Below are 22436 nucleotides of genomic sequence, written 5' to 3'. Positions count from 1 at the left end.
TATGACTGTATCACAACATTTCACGAGGAATTTTTGTTCCCAGAATTCCAGGACCTTGAATTTGTACAGCTTAGAAGTTGGGTGGAAATAACATAATAAGACTTATTTTGTAAAGAAGGTTATGCAGGATCATTTCCTTTCAGACACTCATAATTTGCAGTAGCCATGCCATTACTTTGAACCTTTCCTTGACATGACTTAGTTGCCCAAGACAGGGAAGTGGCCCCAAGCAAGGCACGCTACTACTGTCTCCTTCTAGTTTTAGCAAACTGATTTTGGATCTAATTCAAGCACACATAACCTAAGCAGATTCAATATAGAGCATCCTGAGTCTCTAAGTCTACCTTCAAACAAGTTAAAGACCTCATATGAGTCTTCTATTCATTAGTATTTTCATTAAGGGCATCAAATTTCATATAATTCATTAACATACTGGACAAGAAAAATAGCAAACCAATAGGAAAAGTAGTACATAAACATTTCTAGAAAGGGAAGTGCCAGAAGCACAACCTTCTAAATGAGAAGAGTTTGTTGCTATTGTTTTTAATACCTTACTTGGTTGTTGTTTTAAGTAAGTATTAAGGGACATGGAGAGAAGGAAATAGTCACTTTTATTTACATAAACAGCTGCCATTACTTTCAAAATTCTATTACTACTTTGAAGGTGAAGGAATAAAAGAGCTTGGCCAAAGGGAAGGAGCATACTCAAGGCAAAAGATTTTAACTAAGATATTAAAGCTAAACTTTGGGAAGGAGAAATCTCATAGCCACACTTCATCATTTAAATGCCTTTTCATTCTAGATTTTAAAAAGATCACATTCTCAGTCTCAAACTTCTTCTACATGAAATAATTTATACTACCTTATTTTCTAAGTTATCACAGAGAACTTGTAACAGCATTATGAGAAATTATATTTGTTTATAAGAAAGGAAAAAATTGATAAGACATTTGAGTTTCATAGGTTGTAATCTAATGGAAAGGAGAGTTGAATCAATGTCTCTCCTATACCTCTAAAAAAATTGACAAGATCATTATAGTCACTTTTAAAGAAATCAATGTAAGTTATCAGTATATATCAAAAAAAATAGGGTTAAAACTTTACTTGTGTTATACTTCTGGTTGTTTTAGAACAAAATTATTTTGATCAGTTTCACCTTTCAGCTTTGTGTTGGTTTGTCTGGATTTTCACAGTAGTAAGTTAGTTACATGCAAGTCAGTTTTCTAAACTAGAAAAAGGCTGGCTTTTAAAAAATATTGAATTGAAAATGAATTTTCTAAGGCTATTTATAGACATTTAAAACCTACCTTACTTCACAGTGCCACTTTCTGATTGTCAGCTGTGATATGAAAAGTTTAAGCTTGATTACTAAATCCAACCAGGTGAGAATTTACTTGAGAACACTGAATTTTATATGCATTTACACAACTACCATTCATTGCCACATTCATTTGGACATCTGGTACTTCCAGTGTCTATAGCATAATAAACTAATGATGACTTTAGAGGATTATCACCAGAAGTGCTGACATGCATTGGTGATTTGGTTTTGGTGATGATATATGGAATAAAGAGATTTCACTTAACTTATATCATATGGTTCAATGACAAGCACAGACAGCTCTCTGAACAAAAGAATGAACCTCAAAACCATATAAAGGTCAAAAATTACACTTAAGTAGAAAGGCTATTACTATTTAGAAATCAGTTTTCAAAGCTTAATATATTTATAACTAAACAAGTAAAATATATTTAAAGACCAAATGAGGATGGGGGGAAAAATAGTAAGCAGAGTAGATATATACACTACAGTTGTTTGCACTGTTCCATAGACTGAGAATAAAAACTTTAGTCTCACATCTAAAAGCACCTGTTATAATAACATTAATTTTTGTTCATGTGGCTGCTAGAGCTACATATGCAAGATTTTCCTTTTCCTTTTAAGGATCTTTAGAATCAGAGCCTACAATCAGGTCCCCATCCCTAACAAATGGAGAAAGAAGCCATGTTCAGACTCAGCTGGAAACTATATTTTAAAGACATTTTGGAGCCCAAGAGAGAGAGAATTCCCCCTGAATTCTTACACATAATGCAGGGAAACATACACTCCTTCCCTGAGACTATGTCCTGCCATAAGAATATCAAATAAGGAATGCCAGTGAATTAATAAGTCTGAGGAAGACTGCATAAAGCCCAAGTTTGCTTATTGTTGAATTAGTTTTGGAAAGGAAAGCAATGCAAGTAGAAATGAGGCTATACCCCGATGTCCTGACATAATTTCTAAAAGATGCCCCTTCCTGATAAGTCCCAGAACCTCAATACTTATAAATTTATTCTAAGTTTGAGTATAAATTCTAAAACTTACTGCTCTGAAGCCCATTTATTCTTAAAATCCAACTGGTACACAAGTGACAAAGCACATGATTAAAATCGGGCAAGCAGGTCTTAAGTCACTAGGAGTGTGCTCCGAGAGAAAAAGTTCTGCAGTGGGAAACTTAGTTTGTGACAGTCTTTGACACAAAGAAACTTCAGTCCTACCCTAATATTTACTGCATGGATATCTCTCAAATGGAATGTGTTTGGGGTATTAAAAATAATAAGTGCCACAGTAGAGAGAAAAAGTGAGGTCAAACCTAGAAAAATGCTGAATGTTGCTATCCACATGAAACGGTAAATGAGCCGGTGAAAAAAAAATGGAGTAAGTTCAGTTTTTACCAGAACTCATTTCAGGAGTTGATAGGGATCAAAAGAACAGCTATCAGAAATGACTGTCCTTTAGCTATTAATTCTTCCACTCGGTAAAATTTCATATAATTGAAAACTGGCTTGTGTTAGGTACAAAATGGAACCATCTTACTTTCTACAGGGTTTGCTGGTGTTCAAGAGAGATAGAGAATGGGCTCCTTATGCAGTTATGAAATACTGCTTACTAAGCATCTTATAAAACTTGCCACTTAAAAGTCATTTGGTGTCATTTTCTCCAAAGATTAAGATGCTTCAAAAACTCAAGAATACCAGAGACTTAGGGAATGATCATCATGAATAACTTCAAATGTCTATGGCTTCAGCTATCTGCCCTACTACAGAGGTAGGTTACCAGAATACATTTTAAAAAACGCTCTTTTGGGAACCCCCTAAACAAAACCTTACATAATCATTTGGTTTTCTAAACCAATGTCCTGTTGTTTTTAATGAGGTTATACAAGCACATTTTTCTTTCCTCAAGCTCTTGCTGAGTAGCATCTCATATATTCTGTCATCCATGGATTATCTGCAGAGGAAGGCTTGATCCTTCTGGGTTTCTGCACATCTACAGAATAGGCTCTTTGCCTCTGAATGACCAGTTTCCTTTTTTCCACTTGTCTTCTATTCTTGGCTCGTAATGCTGATTCATGAATCTGTGAAGGTTTAAAAAAAATTTAAGTATCAAAAATCAAATTGTCTTGGCATTAACAAAATACTATTTCAGTCAAAACTATTTTTTTTCTTAAAGCCAGCCTACTGATTCATGAAATAGAACAAAATCAAATAAGGATTTAAATGTATTTAACAAATGGAAGGAGAAGCATCATGAGATAGTGGACAGTCCTGACTTTGAAACATACTAGCTGTGTAGCAGCAGACAAGGAAGTCATTTAACTTCTTTTCTCAGGGTCACTAGCATCTAAGACTAGGTTAAAGTTGAAAAAGAAATGCTAGTCTTTATCAGTGAAGGGAGTTCCCATGCCAAGAATACCCCACACTAAGGAAATCACGGGTCTAAACCAAACAATAAAACAAAAAATAGTTAATGAATTAATGAAAGAAATTAAGAGGCATAAAAAGAGAGAGGCTGCCTCAGAGTCATAAATTCCTAGGGTTCAAGTGTAACCTCTGACATATATTGGCTATATAACATTAGGCAAGTCACTTAACCTTCTCAGTGGTCTAGAAAATTCTCTAAGATTCAGTTGCAAAGGAGGTGCCTGTCTGCTTTGGTAGATGGAGTTCCCTCATTGGCACTTCCCCATACTCATAAAATTATAGGTCCAGTTCAAAAAATCTAAAGAATTTTTTTATTTTCACAGGCCCAGTTTTTAGAGATACAACTAAAAACTTGACTTTGGTGAACTTATGATAGAACTGTTAGCAGTGATCATGCCCGTTTGTCAGTCTTCTAATGAACTCAGAGAATTTCAGAACTGAAAGGAATCCTAGTTCATAATGATTCATGAAGGACACAGGGATTTTAATGGCTAGAAAGAATATATAACTTTGAAGAAAGCAGAATCAAGACAACACTATATACAATAACTACAATAATGTAAAGGAAAACAACAATAAAAGACATAATTCAGATGATGATAGTGACAGCTCACTTTTAAATCATGTGCCCAGCACTGTGCAATGCTTTATAATCATTATCTCATTTGATCCTCATAACCTTGAGAGATAGGTGCTATTATTATTCCTATTTTACAGATGAGAAAACTGAGGAAAACAGAGGTTAAGGGACTTGCCCAAAGCCACACAGCTAGTAAGTTCTGAGACCAGGTTTGAATTCAGGTCTTCCTGTCTCTAGGTCTAGTGCTCTATCCATTGTACCACCTATGAAGTTACTAGTCTTTGATTCCAGAAGGCTAATAATGAAACATTATCTCCCTTCTCTCAGTAGAGATGGTGGACTGCAGGTATGAGATCCAGCATATACACAGCATCAGATATAATTGATATGTTAGTTTTGTTTACTTGTTTTTCTTTGCAATGAGAGAGGGTTCTACAGGAAGGTTATCAGGAAGTAATGGACTTTGTAAGGCATTAGACTAAACTTAAAAAAAAAAAGAACTTTCATAAATTTTTAGTGCAGAACAGCCCTGAAACCATCCCAGGAAGATTACCCCACTGTGGTCCTTTCGGATCATAAATTTACAGTTATAAGGGACCAGAGAGGCCATTTAGTTCAACTCTCCCATTTCCAGGAGAAACTAAGGCCCTCTCAGAGAGGTAAAGTAACTTGGACAAGGGCACATGAGTAGTCAAGTGGCAGAGCCAGGATCTGAACCCTGGAGCTCTGACTCCAAAGCCAGTGCTTATCTCCACTGTAGCATGCTGCCCTTCAGGGATGGGTGTTCCATAATTTCATTCTCTAGCACATTCTAGTATCCATAATAAATGCTGAAACTAGATGAATTACGGAATCTATTCTAGTTAAGTATGACCTAGAATTAATGTTTCTCAAAATGTAGTGTCCACCCATTTTATCTTTTTACTTCAATGCCTTAGTGTGTATTTATGTAAAGACCAGAATGAAATTGAGCTTGTCTGAGAACAGTGAGATTGACATAGCTTTTATTCAGTCATTTTCTGACTCTTTGTGACCCTACTTGGGGTTTTCTTGGCAACGATTCTGGAGTAGTTTGCCATTTCCTTCTCCGACTCATTTTTAGATGAGGAAACGAAGGGAAACAGGGTTAAGTGACTTGTCCAAGGTCACAAAGCTAGTCTCTGAGGCCAGATTTGAACTCAGGAAGATGTCTTCCTGACTCTAGGCCTGGCCCTCTATTTACTGTGCCACCTAGCTGTATTGAAATCGCTAGAAAAGGGTATACATTTGTTGGGGGAGAAAGGCAGGGGAAGTGGGAAGAAGATGGAAAAAGGAGGTGAAAGCCTAATCACAGAGGCATAAAGTGCCAGGTAAAGGAGTTGGGATTTTACTCTGTGGGTTATGGGGAGCCAGGGAAGTTTTCTGAGTTGGGAAGTGATGAAATATATATTAAGAAGATGACTTACTATATCAGATTGTGTGCCATCTTGGGGAGGGTGGTGGGGAGGAAGGGGGAGAAAAATTTTAAACTCAAAAGCATATGGAAGTGATTGTTGATAAATCAAAATAAATTAATAAAAAAAAAGAACATTTAAAAAAAAAAGATGGCTTAGTGGCCTATAAAGCAGGATAGGTTAGATGAAGAAAGTCAGGAAATGGTGAGACTAGTGCCAGTGTTCTATGGTGGTGAATAATGCCTGAGTGTGTTAGTTCACTCAGAATTAAATAATTAAATAAATGAATCATTACCATTTTTTGAACCACTAGGCATTAGAAAACAAGTGCTTTTTCCTTGAATAAATCTTTTATATTTATTGCCAGACTAAAATTTGGAATATAGTTTTCTTTCTATTTACATAATTTATTTGACCCTTCATCTTTCTTGATCCCTAAAAGAGGTGTTCTCCCATGATTTCCTCCACCACTCAAGGGTTAAATTTAATACCAAGCTCATTTATTGAATTCCAGCTGACCTACATAAAGGAAGGTGAATATAAAACACTCCTCCTGTGTGTTTACATTGAAGTTTAGTGGGAATAGTATTGAAAATATTCTACTATGACAGTTCATATACCTCTGCATCAGATTACATGGAAACATAAGTGCATATATATTATAAATGCATAAGCATATCTGTACTCTGGATTTTCCTCTGACTGGCTTAGTCCCAAGAGATCTGGATATATATGGGCTTTTATTGGAAATGCTACACTAAATAATCTAAAAATTGTTTGCTATTCTATGGTAAGTCCTAAATGAGATAGATACTTGCCACTCTCACTCCAAGTCGTAAAGCAAAAATTTCTGAGATTCAAAGTGGGCTCAAATAATCTGCAAACAAAATCTGACACTTTGGCTAGATTATATTCAGAGCCCTGCCTACTCCTGCTTTCCAAGTCAATTTACATTTATTTTAGACTCAGTGTAGACTAACCATCCAAATGAATTCTTAAGATTATAGTTCAATAAATTAGCTAGAAATATCAAAATGCTACAGGTAAAATCTTGTTATGTTATTAATTCCATGTGGTTACTGTCCAAATTCTTTACTGAAATGTCCAAATATTGTTTTAAAAAGAACATTACAGCTGTGGTTTGAAAGCATTTTGTTAAGCTAAGACTCTCTTGTTGTTGCTAATGAAATTTGACCTAAACTAAGAATTTGCCCCTCAATGCTAAAAAGAAAAAAAAAGGAGTTTTTTCTAAGCTATTAATATATTATTAACAATAATATTGTTTCCCAGAAAACTACTTAGAAACTAGGATGCTCAGAAATCAGTCTTCAGGGCCCACTCACAAGGTGAATAAGGACTAAAGTGTAAGGGGATAAGTAATTAAGTTAGGAATGTCTAAAAGGAAGCGTAATTATGGTATAGAGAAACAAGTTCTTGGAAGTTAAACATATTAGCTATAATATATAAGGAGAGAATAAAAGTATGATAATACTGGACATTTGAGCAAAAATTAAAAAGGGTTCCATATGACTTTCAGTAACTACTGGGATATGAGATTTGTATATTAACACTTCTTATTGTGACACAAAGATTCAGCATACAAGATAGCTAGCTTAGCAAAGCTGAAGGAGAGAATTAATATCCTAGGAGGTTCTATTCCCAGTGTCTACAACAATTGCTGGTTTTGTAGGAAACAAAGTGTGTACACACACACACACACACACACACACACACACACACACACAATTCACCTTCTTGTCTTGACCCCTTTGGTCAAAAAAAAATGGGCAAAAAGAGATAAAGGAAATCCAGCATTTTGTGACACCAAAGACAGCTTCACAGCATGCTACTACATACTTGTAATTGAATGCTTAGAAAGTCTGTATCTCATACCATACTCTAATAAGGGGTTCTGGAACCTACAAAAATCTCTCTATTCTTACATACAGACACTTGCCTGCCTCCATGTTCAATAAGGAGAATAAAATCAAAGCAGAGAATCTTACTCTCTGAAGTCAACATTGCTCTTATTTACTCATTCCAATTTGTTTGTCCCTTCTTGCTTTATGCTACTGCATATTCTAATAATAATTCTTCCTACCTGGAATCTGTTACCTGTTTTTGTTTTTGTTTTTTGTTTTTTCTGAACCCTTAGAGAGTCTCTTCTTTCCTGGATTTATGATATTGCTATATCCTTTTCCTGTGCTAACTGCATAGGGAAAAGGGAAGAAATAGTGTGGTAGAACAGAAAGAAAATGAACTCAAAATCAGGAGACCTAAGCTTGAATCCCAACTCATTAGTTGGGTTGACTATGGGCAAGTCATCTTATCTCTTGGCAGTCTCCATTTCCTCAAGTGGGAAAAAATAATTCTTGTTCTACCTAACCCCTCAGAATTGTTGGGAAGAAACTACAAGCCTTAAATCAGTGCATAAATCTGAATTACTAACTGACCTCTTGACTGCGAGTCTTTGCTGTACAGACTTATATATACATCCTTTGGGGCCCTGGACTTTGCTGGCCTGCCTCATCCAGCTGTATCCAAAGACCCAGACAGATTAATGTGGGAATGTCCCAGGATACTGGATGGAAAGCAGCGCTTTATGGTATCAATATTGTCAGCCTCTCCTCTCCTCCAGATGAGGTGAAAAGTGAGCTCAGCACCCAAGGAACTTACCTGTTTTGCCGAAGCAGAAGCACATACATTATGTGTTTTTTGGCTCCCAGTATCTGTCTGTTTTTCTCCCCAGCCATAAAGAGCAAACGGATGTTTGATTTCTTTTGTTTTACTTGGTCTTTGAGGACTTTTAGCTGGTTTCTTATCTGCTTTAGCAAGCAAGGCACATTGGCGAGGATGCTCAGTGGTATCTTTCACTTCTATCTGTTCTTTTGCTTCCCTCTGCTGTTTACTTTTTTCTTGTATGTCTTTTCCAGATGTTTCTTTAAAAAAAATATCATAATTAGGAGTCTAAAGAAAAAGGAAAATAACAACAACAATAATAATAATAGCTAGCATTTGTATGGTGCCTGCTATATGCCAGGCACTTTACAAATTTTCTCTCATTTGATCCTTACAAACCATCCCAAAAGGTAGGTGCTATTATGATCTCAGTTTTACAATTGAAGAAACTGAGATAAACAAGTTAAATGACATGTCCAAGGTCATAAAGCTAGTAAAGTATCTGAGGCTGGATTTGAACTTCGGTCTTCCTGACTCCAGACCCAGCACTCTGTCCATTGTGCCTACTGATTACATGTAAATTTATATATCTGATGAAAAAATATGGACCCCAGTGACTTAACAAGTAACTATTTGATTTAACAAAAGAAATTTAGTGATGCAGAGTGAAGTGAGAACTAAAAGAGCCATTTATACAATGACATTATAAAGAAAAGTAACTTTGAAAGACTTTGGAACTCTGATTGATGCAAGACAAGCCACAATTCTAAAGGACTGAAGATGAAGCACAGCATCCATCTGCTGACATACAGATGACAGACTCAAAATACAAAATAATGAGACTTGCATTTTTGGACATAGCCAATGATGGAATAAGTTTCACTTGACTGAACATATTTGTTATGAGGGTTTTAGTTTTCTTTTTGTTGTTGCTCATTAGAGGAGAGGAGAATGTAGGAGAGAGAAAATAAATGTGTGTTAATTGGGGGGGAAAGAAATACAACTATTTAGAATCTAAAAAATCTTTAACACTTGAATTTATCTCATTTAAAAAAAAAGTTGAGGAATGCACTGATAGAACAGTATGTTCAAATAATATAAATTGGATTGTTTTGAGTATTAATCTCTGCATTAAATGCAGAGTACTGGCAAGAAAGAGTGATGGACCAGACTCTCAAATCCTGAAAATGAAATCAACAACAACTAGAACAAGCATTTCTTTCTTATGCATCATCTACTTACGCTAGAGGGTTTAGGAGAGATATAAAGAAAAACAAGACCATTCCTCTGTCCTTAGGAGCTCACAATCTAATAGGGAGTTGGTTACAGCACATACACAAATCACTAGAATACAAAATGATACATAAAGTACACAAAGAAAGATAGAAAACCAAGTTTGAGATTGAAGGAGGGGAAGAAATTGGAGATCAGGAAAGACTTCTAGAAGATGCAGTATTTGTTCTGGGTCCTAAAGGAAGGATAGGATTTCAACAGAGATGATAGGGAAGACATGACAAATTTAGGGAATACATGAGTCAAGGCAGAAGATGAACAGCACAAGCCTAGTTTGGCTGGAGCATACATGTTGAGGAGAAATAATTCAAAATAAGGCCAGAAAGGTAGAATAATATATACCATAATCTTGAGGAACCTTGAATGCCAGGCTATGGATTTAAGTCAATGAGGAGTTACCAAAGAGTTTTAAGCAGAGGGAACATGATCAAATCTATGTATAAGATGAACTTGGCAGTTGTGTAATGAGAAGTGAGAGAAAATGGAGTCAATGACCTGTTGGAAGACTACTGAAAAATAAAGGTGGTAATGAGGATCTGAATCAAGGTAGTAGCTGTAAAAAATTATTGAGAAAAATATGGTAGAATTAGAAATATGATTAGGGGAGAGAGTTGGTAAAGAGGAGGAGAAAACAAAAACCTATACAACATGTGTTTCTAACATGGAAGACACTGAACGGTGGCACTCAAGATAGAAACAGGGAAATCTCAACCCAGTGCAAAACAATAATAGCTCACATTTAGATAGATACCCCTTGCAGTTTACAAAAACATTTTACTAACAACAACCCCTGTGCAGTAGTAGATGGTACATTAGAGTATCCTCATTTTATGAATGAGGAAACTGGAGCTTAGAAAAAGGTTCTGGGACAAATCTCCCATGGTCATAACGTCAGAGCTAGAACTGATACCCAGGGCTTCTGACTCCAAGTCCAGTGCTTTTTCTATTGAAGCAGCCCACTTCTACTCCCCTTGCAAATACAAATAAAACAAAACAAAAACAGAAAGAAATTACTCTTCATGATCAATATTGATTTTGCTCAAGGAAAAGTATGTCCTATTTTAGTGCTTTATTTCAGAAAAAAACTTTTATACCTATTTAGCATCTTAAAATATTAAAAACAGTTAATTGCAGTTTCAATCCTCCTCCTGGAAGATTCCTGAATGAAATTTACATAGGTTTGCTAGTTCCTTAGTTTTACAACTGTTCAAATCGTAATAATGGATGCACTTCCATGGTTACTCCCTCAGCTAACCTGTTGTGAATTCTCCAAATAAAGTTTGAAAGTTTGAAAGGTTGAAAGATTATCCTGTATCTAAATGCTATTAAGCTAGACAACAGCATTTTCCAATAGATGGATTATGAGGGATTGGACCCATTGTCTATCCAAATGAGTATTCAGTCTCTAACAGTGGTATAAAGGGACTCCCTTTATAGACATCCATTCCCACTGCAATTACCATAGTTGAGGACTTAAGCTCTTCTCACCTAGACTCTTGGAACAGTATCCTAACTGGCCTTCCTTCCTAGAGTCCATCCTCCATACGTACCTGAGTCATCTTCCTAATGCACCATTATAATCTTCTTGCTCCTCTACTTAAATACCTTCAGTGATTCCATTTTTGATTTAAATTACTGATCCTGGTGATTCAGAGTGTCCTCCACAATATGACTGACCTACCTGATGCAGCCTTATCTCAAATTTTACTGTTCTCCATCTCTTATCTTCTTTGCTGTTGCTCACATCATTTTCTATGTTTGAAACAAGACTCCCTTTTTTATCCCTCCTTTTCTTCAAGGTCCAACACAGATGCTACTTCTTCTGTGAAACTTTCCAAAACATCTATATTCAAAATGAAAGCAATGTCTCCCTCTTCCAATTTTTAAAGCATTTTTCCCAACTCACATTTGCATTCTAACTGTATTCACAACTTGTATACATGCTCTTCATATTCCACCCCTATCCCATCCCCCACTAGACTTTGCCCTCAAGGACAAAGATTTGTTTTGAAATATTGTGTCCCCAACAACTACCTTGACCAATTAAGTGTTTGTTAAATTGAACTGACACTAATTTTAGAAATTGTCCACTTCCAAAATAATGACACATGCTTATCTATTGATCCCATAGGAACAGAGAATTTTAGAGTATGACATTCAGAGTCCCAAGGCTGAAACTAAGTGGTGAAAATGTTCTGTATTCAATTCTGAGCAACTCACACATTTTCTGTTGGAATAAGAACAGAAAACAGAGGATTTGTAGATCTGATTTATACATGAGAAGCCTTTTCTCAACATTTAACAATTTTTACAGATCAACTCTTTTGCTAAAAACGCTTCAAGACAAGCAGTAAAATTCAACAAAGTAATAATAAAAGTCATAATTTTAAAAGAGGAACAAGATAATTCTCTCACATAAGTCTATTTTAAGAAGCAAATTTTAGATTCTGTCCTAAACATTACTAAGTTGACATTGTGGCAGACATGGGCAAAGACAAAAGTTGGTAATCCAAAGACGAGTATTCCATACAAAATGATCCTCCTTCCTTTTATTCCAAAAACTGGGAAGAAAAAAAAATAACTCCCAAGATCCCATTACCCCTGTCAGCTATCATCCTACATCTATCTCACCTGTTTCTCAGCTCCACTCCTTTTAAAAGTCATCACTTCCTCTCATCTCACTCTTCGAAACCTTCTGCAGTCTTATTGACCTCATCATTAGCAATCTCCAAAGTTATCAATGATTTTTTAATTACCCAATCTAATGGCTTCTTCTTAATTATCATCCTTCTTGACTTCTCTGTGGCAGCATCTGATACTATTGACCACCCTCTCCTCCTAAACATACTGTGTCCTCTCTGTGTTTTCCCAGCACCACTGTCTCCTAATTCTCCTCCTTCCTTTCTGACCACTCATTCTCAAATCTCCTTCTCAGGATCATCATCAATGCCACACCCACTAATTATGGGTATGGCTCATGACTCTATTCTGGGCCCTCTTCCTTTTTTTTTTTCCCCCTCCTCTATACTCTCTCATTTGTTGACCTGATCAGCTTCCATGGCTTCAGTGGTCAACTCTATGCAAGTGACTCCCAGATCTAGATGACCAAACTTATTCTTTCTCCTGAGCTCCAGTCTCCCATCATCACCAACTGTCTACTGGACATTTGGAACTAGCTGTCCCATAGACATTTCAAACACATGTTCAAAACAAAGCTCACTATTCCCTCCCCCCAAATCCATACCTTTTCCAAACTTCCCTGTAACTATGACAAGAACACTACCATCCTTTTAGTCATCCAGGCCCTGAACCTCAATTGAGTCATTCTCCAGTCCTCACTCTTAAATCACCCCACACATCCAATCAATTTACAATTTACTCGAAAAGAACACACATGCAACAAACAAATACAAGATAATTTTAGAAGGGAGGGAGAGGGCACTAACAATGGTAGGAATAAGAATCAGGGGAGACTTCCTGGAAGAAGTGGTACATAAGCTGACTTTGAAGGAAGATAAGGATTCTAGCATGAGGAGCAAGGCGTCTATACTTGGAAGCTGGAAATGGCAATGTCAAGTTTGAAAAACACCAATTAGCGTGGCTTAAACAGGAATAATATGAAAGCAGGAGGGAAAGATAAATTAAAGCCAGGTTGGAGAGGGCTTTTTATGCCAAGCTGAAGAATTTGTAATTTTATCTTAGATGAGGAAGGAAATAAGCATTTATATAGTGCCAGGCACTGTGCTAAGCACTTTACAAATAGTATCTCATTTGATCTTCACAACAACTCTATGATGTAGGTATTGCTGTGATCTCTATTTTGCAGTTAAGAAAACTGAGGCAAACAGGGCTTAAGTGACTTGTCCAGGCATACAGCTAGTAAGGTGTGAGTCTGGACTTGAACTCAGGTCTTCCTGACTCAGGGCCCAGCATTCTATCCCCTATTTCACCTAGCTGCCTAGAGGCAACAGAAGGTCACTGAAGATCCTTAAGGAGGGAAGACAAGATATGTGACCTCTCCAATTATAGTTAATAAAGAGGTGTGAGTCTATCTAACCTAAGGTTAGATTGTGAATGTATGCTGTGAACTGCCACTCAGAGAATGTAGATGTTTTAGTATATTTGGTCTTCAGAATTTAGTAAAAAAAACCCACATCCTTGCCTAAAGCCTCCATCTGCTTCACTACATGTCACTCACAACATACTGGCTTTTTATCTTCTGCTTTTTTTCTTCCTTCTAAGGCCATTTTGTACTCAATATGCTGTATTTTTTTTTTAATGATGCCACTTTGATGGTTTCTTACATTATGTTAACACTACTAATAGACTGTTAAGACTAAAAGGTATAGCTTAGAGACCAATTACATCTAGACTTTTTTGAATAAGCACCTCTATCTATAAATTGTTTTCCTTGGGGTATGCTGGGGGATTAGAGAGGGGAGAGTGGAATTTTCCCCATGTCACCTGTGCAGCTACTGCTGCTGCTACTCTGGGTGCCCAGATGGGGGTTGTTATAACCTAAGCCTGAGGGGCCACCACAACCCATAAGGGGATAAGGTTAGGAGCTTTGCCCAGGAAGGAGGAAAGTGGGGGTGAGTTGAGCAGTAATGAGTGAAGGGTAGGTGTGGTTGTGTTGCAAACAAAGTCCATGACTATCTATCACAGAAAGGATTAGATGTAAGCCATCTTCCTACTCTCCAATTAGTTGATCACACTCTCCTTGGTTTCAAGCTGGCTCCTACTTGGGAGAACACTGATCTAGGGTAATGGTCTTATTACAGATGAGAAAGTTAAGGTCCTAAGAGTTTAAATGATTTGCCCAAGGTCACAGAGTTAGCATAACTTGGAATAGAAACTAGGTCTCATGACATTTAATGTTCTTTATACTCCACCAAGAGCTGCCTTATATTAAATATAATTTTGCAAAATTACTTATAACATAAATTCAGATTTCCAAAGTGTGTTCCTCAAGATCAAAGGTGATCTTAAACTAATCTATATTCTTTTGGATTGTTAGCAATGAAAATAAATCCAGTCAGCCCAAAATACATGCATTTAATCAGCCTTGGACTTGTGACAAGCATCAAGCTCTCTATCCAGAAGGGACATCAGTCATTGCCTTTAAGAAGTTTAAAATCTGGTTGAGCTCTTGGTTGAACACAAAGAACATGGATTTAAATGTCGTAAGATCTAGTTTCTACTGCAAGCTATGCTAACTCTGTGACCTTGGACAAGTCACTTATATTCTTTAGACCTTAACATTCTAATCTGTAATTACATAGAAAATTATTAGAGAACAGTACAAAAATATAATACAATGCAAAATGGTGTGGTTCAAACTGTTAAATAAAAAAAATAGGACAACAGGAAGGAGATTCAGCTTTCTTCCTCTCTTCAATTAACCCTAAAACAAGCAAATAGGCAGAAAATGTGTTCAGCATTTCCTCCCAACAACATTGGTAAAGTGAGTAAGGGAGAGGAGAGGGAGAGAGAAAGAAAAAGAAAGAAAAGCATAAAGATCATTAAACTGTAAAGTTTTTGAACTAACTTCCCTATTTCTGTGGATTGTTACACCTACTTCCAGGTAGGCAAGCTAGTAATCATTCCTGATTCTTAACTGTCCCTTCCTGCCTTAAATGTAATAAATTATAAGTCTTGCAGATTCTTTCTCCACCACATTTCTCCTGACCCTCTTCCTCTCTTCATCCTTCCTCATCTGCCATCCAGATTATTTCAATATCCTCCTAACAAGGCCTTCAACCCATCCCCCTCTCTCTCCAAGGTGCCAAATTAATATTGCTAAAACACAGGTCACTTCCCTGCTCAGTAAGCTTTAGTGGCTCCCTCTTACCTTTAGGGTAATGAACAATTTTTGATCAGCATATAAAGTCCTTCACACAAAATAATAAATGCCCATTAAACAAATCCGTGGCATATTAATGTAATGGAATATTATAGGGCCCTTAAGAAACATGAATATGTAGAATTCAAATAAGCATGGGGAAACAGCATTATGAGTCAATGAAAAACAAAGTAAGCAAAACTAGAAAAATATTCATAATGATATATAAATTCTGTGTAATTTTATAAATGATCAAGCTTGACCTGAAGAAATGAGACAATGCACCCTCCCTTCCTTCTTTGCAGAGATGAAGATTTATGGATATGGAGCATTGTTTATAGTTAGATTTGGTAGCGTCTGGTTTAGTGTTGTTCCTCCTTTCCTCCCACCCCCACCCCCACCCTGCCTTGTGCCCCTCTTTTGTATTCTTTAGTACACGGAATGAGTCTCTGAGTAGGGGAAAAGGAAGGGACGAATTTGGAAAGGAGGCGATGTAAAAAACATGAGATAAGGAAAAAGATATCTTTCATAATTAGGCTTTAACACAGAGATCAAGGAACAAAATGACTGTTGAAACAAATTTCTTATTGTTCTTTGGGAACACAGCAGCGGAGGAGGTGAGTGGAGGTAGCCAAGCAACAATCAAATTAATAAGACGCCAAAGCAAAGCAGCCTTACTAGGGCAACAAGAGAGGAGGACAGCTGATCACCCTATTTTGCTCATCAAGGATGCACACCTAGTTAACAAGTAGTGTGAGGCGGGGACTGGTAGGTGGGGGGGGTGGAGTGTGAGTTTTGGGTCCTGGGGATGAATGGGCATAGTGGGGAGGAGAAGGCAGTAAGGGAGGGTGGCGAAGGAGGGGGGAGTCCCTCTCTCACCCTCCCGCCCGGATCTCAGACAGCAATTTGATAAACAAGAGCGTACCCCACCAAATTTCCATGACTAGGGTTGGCGCACACGTCCGGCGCGAGCCAACCAACCACTTACCTGGGAGGCTGGCAGCGTCCTCATCCTCAGAGACCTCGGCCTCCTTCTCCTCCACTCCCTCTCTTAGGGGCTTGGGTGGGGTCGGAGGTGGAGACCAGGTCGAAGCTCCCTGAGGGCCCGGGGGCGTGGAGGCCCCGCCACCCCCCGAAGACGAGGAATCGTCCGAGTTGCTGGACGGCCCCCAACCGTCCCACAGCCAGGGGTTGTGTGTCTGCTCCAGCAGCCGCCGGCTCAGGCGATAGTGCAGCAGCTCCCGGTAGCACGAGCCGCACGTGTCCCACTTGGGATCTTTGTAGCGCTTCATGTACTCGCTCTTCACCTTGCTCCCGGAATGCATGGTCCCGGCCAGACCCGAGCCAGCGGGGCGGGGCGGGCAGGCCCCGGGCCTCTGCCTTCCTTCCTTCTCTGCTGCCTCCTTCCCCCTCTTCCTCCTCCTCAGGTTATTCCAAGGTGAGCTCTTTGTGGCAGCCGCTTCCTCGCTCTCTTAGCCTGCCTGCGACGCACCCCCGCCCCCAGGATCAAAGATGAAGCTCCAGTCACAATTGGGCACAAATCAGCCCCTCCCCCAAGCAACTCACCACCATCTCCCGCCGCTACATTTAAAAGTGCGGGGCCCCGCCCCGGAGAGGCGGGGACCAGGGCTGGACCGGGTCGGGGCTGGGGCCTGGAGGAGGAGGACATGGCGGAGTAGGCCTGGGGGAGGAGCCCCGGAGTGGAAGAAGAGCGAGGAAAAGACGTTCGCCACCCCAGGCTGTTGCATGCTGCCCGGGCCTCCTCTGACCTGGGTAAAGGAGGAGCTAGGGAGGATGGAGGCAGGGAGGGAGGGAGAAAGGAAGGGCACTGCACTGGCATAGGACATATCTACGGAAGAGGAGGAAGAGGTCAGGGTGTCTGGATACGGAGGAGTGGGAAGAGGGGGAGGAAAGGGGGAGGAGGAGAAGCTGGTGGCTGTCATTTGGGCATGAGAGGGGAGGCTGCTTTGGGTAAGGAGCATTCTATGGAGAAGAGGATGTCTGGAGGGAAGAAGCGAGAGGGTGATGCCCCAGAGGAAGCTTGGAGGAAGGGGTGACATAAAACCAGGCGGGGTGAGGAGGTGGCGGGGTTGGGTGGGCGGAACTGGGAGGCGGTGACACCTCTGGGAGACAGGTGCCCGGCGGGGTTCTGAGGGAATTTGTCTCGGAGGCCAGAGGGGTCTGGGATGCAAGGAGCATTCCGTAGAGTGGGGGATGTGGGGCATGGCTATTTGGGCGGGGATGGGGGGATGGGATTGGGTTTTTTGTTTTGGAGGGGACTGCATTTTACCTTCTTCTCCCGAGCCTTTCTGGATCTTTTCCCTTCCTGCGACTGGAGCGCAGCCTTTACGCCAAAGGCAGGGTGAACTGGGTGGTAGCAGCGGCGGATCCCCGGAGCAACAGTCCTCCAAACCTTTCCACCATAGCAAGATGTCACCGACAAGTGGAGCGGCGGCAGATGTTCTCGAAGCAGATTAGAAGCGAAAGCGCCGCCTAAATCCCTCCCGGAACAAACGCCTCCTTCCACACGTTTCCCCCATCCCCTCCAACCCCCCACCCTTGCCGTCCTCCTTGGGGGTGGCAGTGAATCCATGGCTGGTTTGCTCAGGAAATATGGAGATGGATAGTTCTATCGTATTCCAGGGAGCCCCAGCCTAGGCCACTGACCTCTTTTTCCAGGGTACCCCTTAAAAAAGCTCTCAGCTCTCCCCACATCCTTACTAGAACCCCTTCCCTCAGTCACCCAGATGATGCTGGCTCAGTGAATGACAAGACAAGGAGGGTCTCCTTCCTTGAGCTCCTCAATGCAGGTACTCAAGAACACCTCGTCTGTGTTCCTCTTTTGAGTTAAGTAACTGCCTACGATAGGGCCAATGTGGTGCGCCAGAGCTGCCACTCCATGTCGATTTGCAGTACAGAGTCTAGTGAAAGAGAATAGGACTGGGAGTGAGGAATTCTGTGTCTCGGTCTTGGCTCTGCCACTTAACCTGTTGTGGGACCTGGAGCAGGTTGCTGACCTGAAATCTTTGAGTTTTCTTAGCTGTAAAATAGTTAGTACTCACCTCACAGGAGATGGAAGGGACCTTAGAGCTCATCCAATAATTGTGTTTGATAAGATTCTAATCCACTTCCCTCATTTTACAGATGAGGAAACTAGTGTTCTGGCCCGTAATGATTCTACTAATGTGTCAGGCCTGTGATTAAAATAGGTTCTCCTGTCTTCAGGTTCAGCCTGTTTCACCTAGGTTCAGTCAACAATGATTGCAGATCCATTCTAGAACTCTGATATCTCTTCTCTATTCCCATTCGTGGTACCTGTTACGAACTGAACTTGCTCTCTCCAAAGTTACTATTGGTCTCAATTGCTGAATCTAAGGGACTTTTCTCAATCCTGTGACACTGTCAGCTACCGTCTTCTCCTTGATACTCTCTTCTTCCTAGGATTTCACTAATATAGATCTCTTCTGGTCCTCCTCCTTCCTCTCTGACCACTTCCTTCTCAGTCTCCTTTGCTAGGGCTTCATCCAGGCCATGGAGGCTAAACAAAGGCTCTGTCCTGAGCTCACTTCTCTTCTCCCTCTATATTATTTGACTTGGTGATCTCAGTACCCATGGATTTAATTATCATCTCTATGCAAATGATACTCAGCTCTATTTATTGAGCCCCGAATCCTCTCCTCACCTTTAGTTTCACATCTCCAACTGCCTATTAGACCTCTCCAGCTGAATATCCTCTACACATCTTAAACTTGTCCAAAACAAAATGAATTATCTTTCTCCAAAACCCCTCAACCCCTTAACTTCCCTATTACTGTGGGTGACACCTCTACCCTCCTACACACCCAGCCTTACAGCCAAGGTGTCACCCTCAACTCCTCACACTCCCTCACCCTACATATCTAATTTGTTCTGTCAAGTCTACCTTCTTAACATCTCTCATATTTGTGCCCTTCTCTCTAAAGCACACAACCACCACTGGCCCTTATTAATTCATGCCTGGGCTACTTCAGGAGCCTGCTGTTGGGTCACTGCCTCAAGGCTCTCCCCACTCTATCCATCCTCCCTTCAACAATCAAAATGATCTTCCCAAAGTGCAGATCTAACCGTATCATCCACCCTGCTCAATCAATGTCTTCCTCATATCTCCAAGATAAAGATATAACTATAAAATTCTCTATTAGACTTTTAAATCCTTTTATAACCTGGCCCCCTCCAACTTTTCCAGTCTTCTTACACTTTACCAAGTAAAAAAATGTCCTTTACCCAATGACATTGCTCTCCTTGATGTTCTTAGCACATTTTGCTTCATTTTCCAGCTTTGGGCCTTTCTGACCATCCCCTTACCTGGATCTCTGTCCCTTCTCAAGTTCATCTCTTGCCTAGCCTTGTTTCCTTCAAGTCTAAGCTAAAATCCCACCTTCTGCAAAAAGTTCTTCTTGATCCTCATTAATGCCAGTGCCTTCTCTTTGAAAATATCTTTACTTTCTCTTATATAGATCTTATTTTCATCAGAATGTGGACACTCCTTAAGGTATTGTTTTTGCCTTTTTTTGTATCACCAACACTTAACAAAGTGCCAGGCACATAGTAGGCAATTAAGAAAATGCTAGTTGACTAAGACAATTAGTGTTTTTTTGTTTTGTTTTGTTTCAGTACTACATTCAAAACTGTTAGTTCTCTGCTCTCAAGTCAAGGGTATCATCATTACTATTTTGTTAAGGAATTCAAAGATCACTAAAGCAATAATACTGGGCCATCTCAGCCAGCTGAAAACCCACTTCTCATAATACTGTATTCCTTGGGTGTTTAGTATTATATAGTTTCAATACTTATATAAAAGTATACAAAGTTACTTTATTTATCTTAACAGTTTCAAAAGTCAAGGCAGACTTTTTTTTTTAAGATAACTTGAAACAATATGCAAGCAACCGTTACAAAGAAAGGAAACTAAAAAAGAGGATTTCCATATAATGTTACACAGTCACTTCATTATAGTTTCCCTTTTTCTAAGATAGTGGTGGTTATGCTGGCCCTTACTCTACAGGATGATAAAAAATTTAAAAAGACATAGTTCTGTTCTTTGTTCTTAGAAGTTATGTAGTTCTGTCCTTTTATTTCATGGAGAAGGAAAACTGAGGCCCTGAGAGGTAAAGTAATGCACCTAGAATGACACAGGGAGTAAGCAGCAGAGACTGCATTAGACTCCAGGACCAATGATTCCAAATTCCACATTCTTTCCACTGTCACCTCCTCAAGTAGTTGGGAGGTTGCAATGTGCAATGCTTTAATTCTGACCACAGTTGTTGCTGATTATGAATATAATTATACTTTTTAACTGTGTTTATATGTAATTGCCTGTGCCCCCATCAACATTGAGTAAAAGCTCTGAGACAGTAGTGACTAGATGATTTTCAAGTTCTTTTATACCTAGTATTCTGCATGGTACCCAGAGTGGGTGCTCAAGAAATTTTTTTTTTGGTAGATTTTAGGGTCTCTTAGGATACTAAGCAGAGATGCTTCCTCCCCTCCTCCAAGTATATGGAACAGGTAAACAATATGCTTCCACAAAGGGCTTTAATTTCTAAATACTTTTTAATCACTTGAGCTATTGATTATACCAATTCTTCTATAGGCATTTAATAAATGTTTATTGATTGATTGAAACTAGACTGGAAATGGATAAATGCTCCCTTTTTAAAAAGAAAAAAATATTCTAGAAACTACAGTAAATAAAAATATAAGTAAACTTGTCATTGATCAATAGGAAAATTCTAGAATATATTATTTATGAGCATTTAGAAAAGGTTGTGTTAAGAACTAAAACTCAGCACAAATTCAGTAAAACCAAGTCATGTCAAGTTGACTTCAAGATTTTTTCTTTTGATAGGGTTACTGACATATCTACTCCTCCAAATTGTACTAGTATAGAAGGAAACTATTTCTCTGTGGATCCACTTTCTCAAAGCTCAGGAACCCCCACACTGGTGTACTTACCTTTTAATAACCATCCAGGAGATACAATTAGTTTAAAACAAAAGTATAGTAAAAACAGTAGCTATATAACACTGCATGCATAAACACAGTTTCATTCTCCTACAAATATAAAAAGTGTCATTAAAAAGAGTGGGCACAAATTTAGAGTGTACTAGTAGGGAGGTATGCAAAGGAATACATGTGACAAAGGCAATTAATTCATACCTCCAGAACTGCAGGTATTGTCCCAATGTCCTTTCTCTTCTTGTGGTATTATTTTCATGTTAATCCCTACCTGGCAGGTTAATTGTTTTTGCTGGGTTATTTAGCTGAGTACTCTGGGCCTTCTCCTTTACTCTCAATACCCAGAGCTAATTCTCCCTTAAACCCATAGTTGACTGATAACTGACCTTTCTATAACATTTTGTATACATTATTCTCATTTGGTAATAGAAAAATCATCCAGTATGATCTCCTTCAACCCTTCCTCCATTCCTCGAAACATATCTACATCTTCACTCACTCTTTCTCTCTGAATATTATTCTCTCTCACAGAATAAGAAGTTTCCTTGCTTCTCACTAAAATGAATCCCTATACTGGCACCCTTAATCCCATTCCTTCTTGCCTCTTTAAGTACCTGACTCCAGCAATTATCACCTTTCTCATACAACTTCTATCATTTATTCTATCATTCCTTTTCTGATTTTTTGTTTTTGTTTTTAAATCTTCCTATGAGCATGTTCAGATCTCCCAGTCCTAAAAAACAAACAAACAAAAACCCTTCTTTACATTTCTACCTAATTTGGCTACTACCCCCCCCTTCTTCCCCACGTAGTCTATACAGTACCTGAGTCAGTAGGAAATGGGATCATTGAGCCTAATGACTCACCC

At 39.1% G+C, this 22436-nt stretch overlaps 1 protein-coding gene across 1 annotated transcript; it reads right to left on the bottom strand.

Annotated features, from left to right (window-relative positions):
* Positions 1–899: 899 nt before the first annotated feature.
* Positions 900–18100, bottom strand: LOC114049891 (centriole, cilia and spindle-associated protein-like). Its single transcript, XM_027871340.1, has 4 exons — positions 17862–18100; positions 16560–17052; positions 8434–8696; positions 900–3398 (listed from the first exon to the last, which is right to left on the bottom strand). The coding sequence occupies exons 2-4, from the start codon at positions 16894–16896 to the stop codon at positions 3222–3224; spliced, it is 777 nt and encodes a 258-aa protein (XP_027727141.1). The 5' UTR covers positions 16897–17052; positions 17862–18100; the 3' UTR covers positions 900–3221.
* Positions 18101–22436: the final 4336 nt, after the last annotated feature.

The sequence above is a fragment of the Vombatus ursinus genome, unplaced genomic scaffold, assembly GCF_900497805.2.
Source record: "Vombatus ursinus unplaced genomic scaffold, bare-nosed wombat genome assembly UNPS02014798.1, whole genome shotgun sequence".
Lineage (NCBI taxonomy): Eukaryota > Metazoa > Chordata > Mammalia > Diprotodontia > Vombatidae > Vombatus > Vombatus ursinus.
The sequence above is the reverse complement of the archived record's forward strand: the minus strand, read 5'-3'. Positions and strand labels throughout refer to the sequence as shown.

Excerpts from the sequence above, each read along its gene's own strand:
- LOC114049891 (XM_027871340.1), bottom strand. The coding sequence starts at position 16,896 with ATGCATTCCGGGAGCAAGGTGAAGAGCGAGTACATGAAGCGCTACAAA. Across the intron at positions 8,697-16,559 it reads GGACGCTGCCAGCCTCCCAG|AAACATCTGGAAAAGACATA; the intron begins GTAAGTGGTTGG and ends TTTTTTTTAAAG. Across the intron at positions 3,399-8,433 it reads CTTCTGCTTCGGCAAAACAG|ATTCATGAATCAGCATTACG; the intron begins GTAAGTTCCTTG and ends AAACCTTCACAG.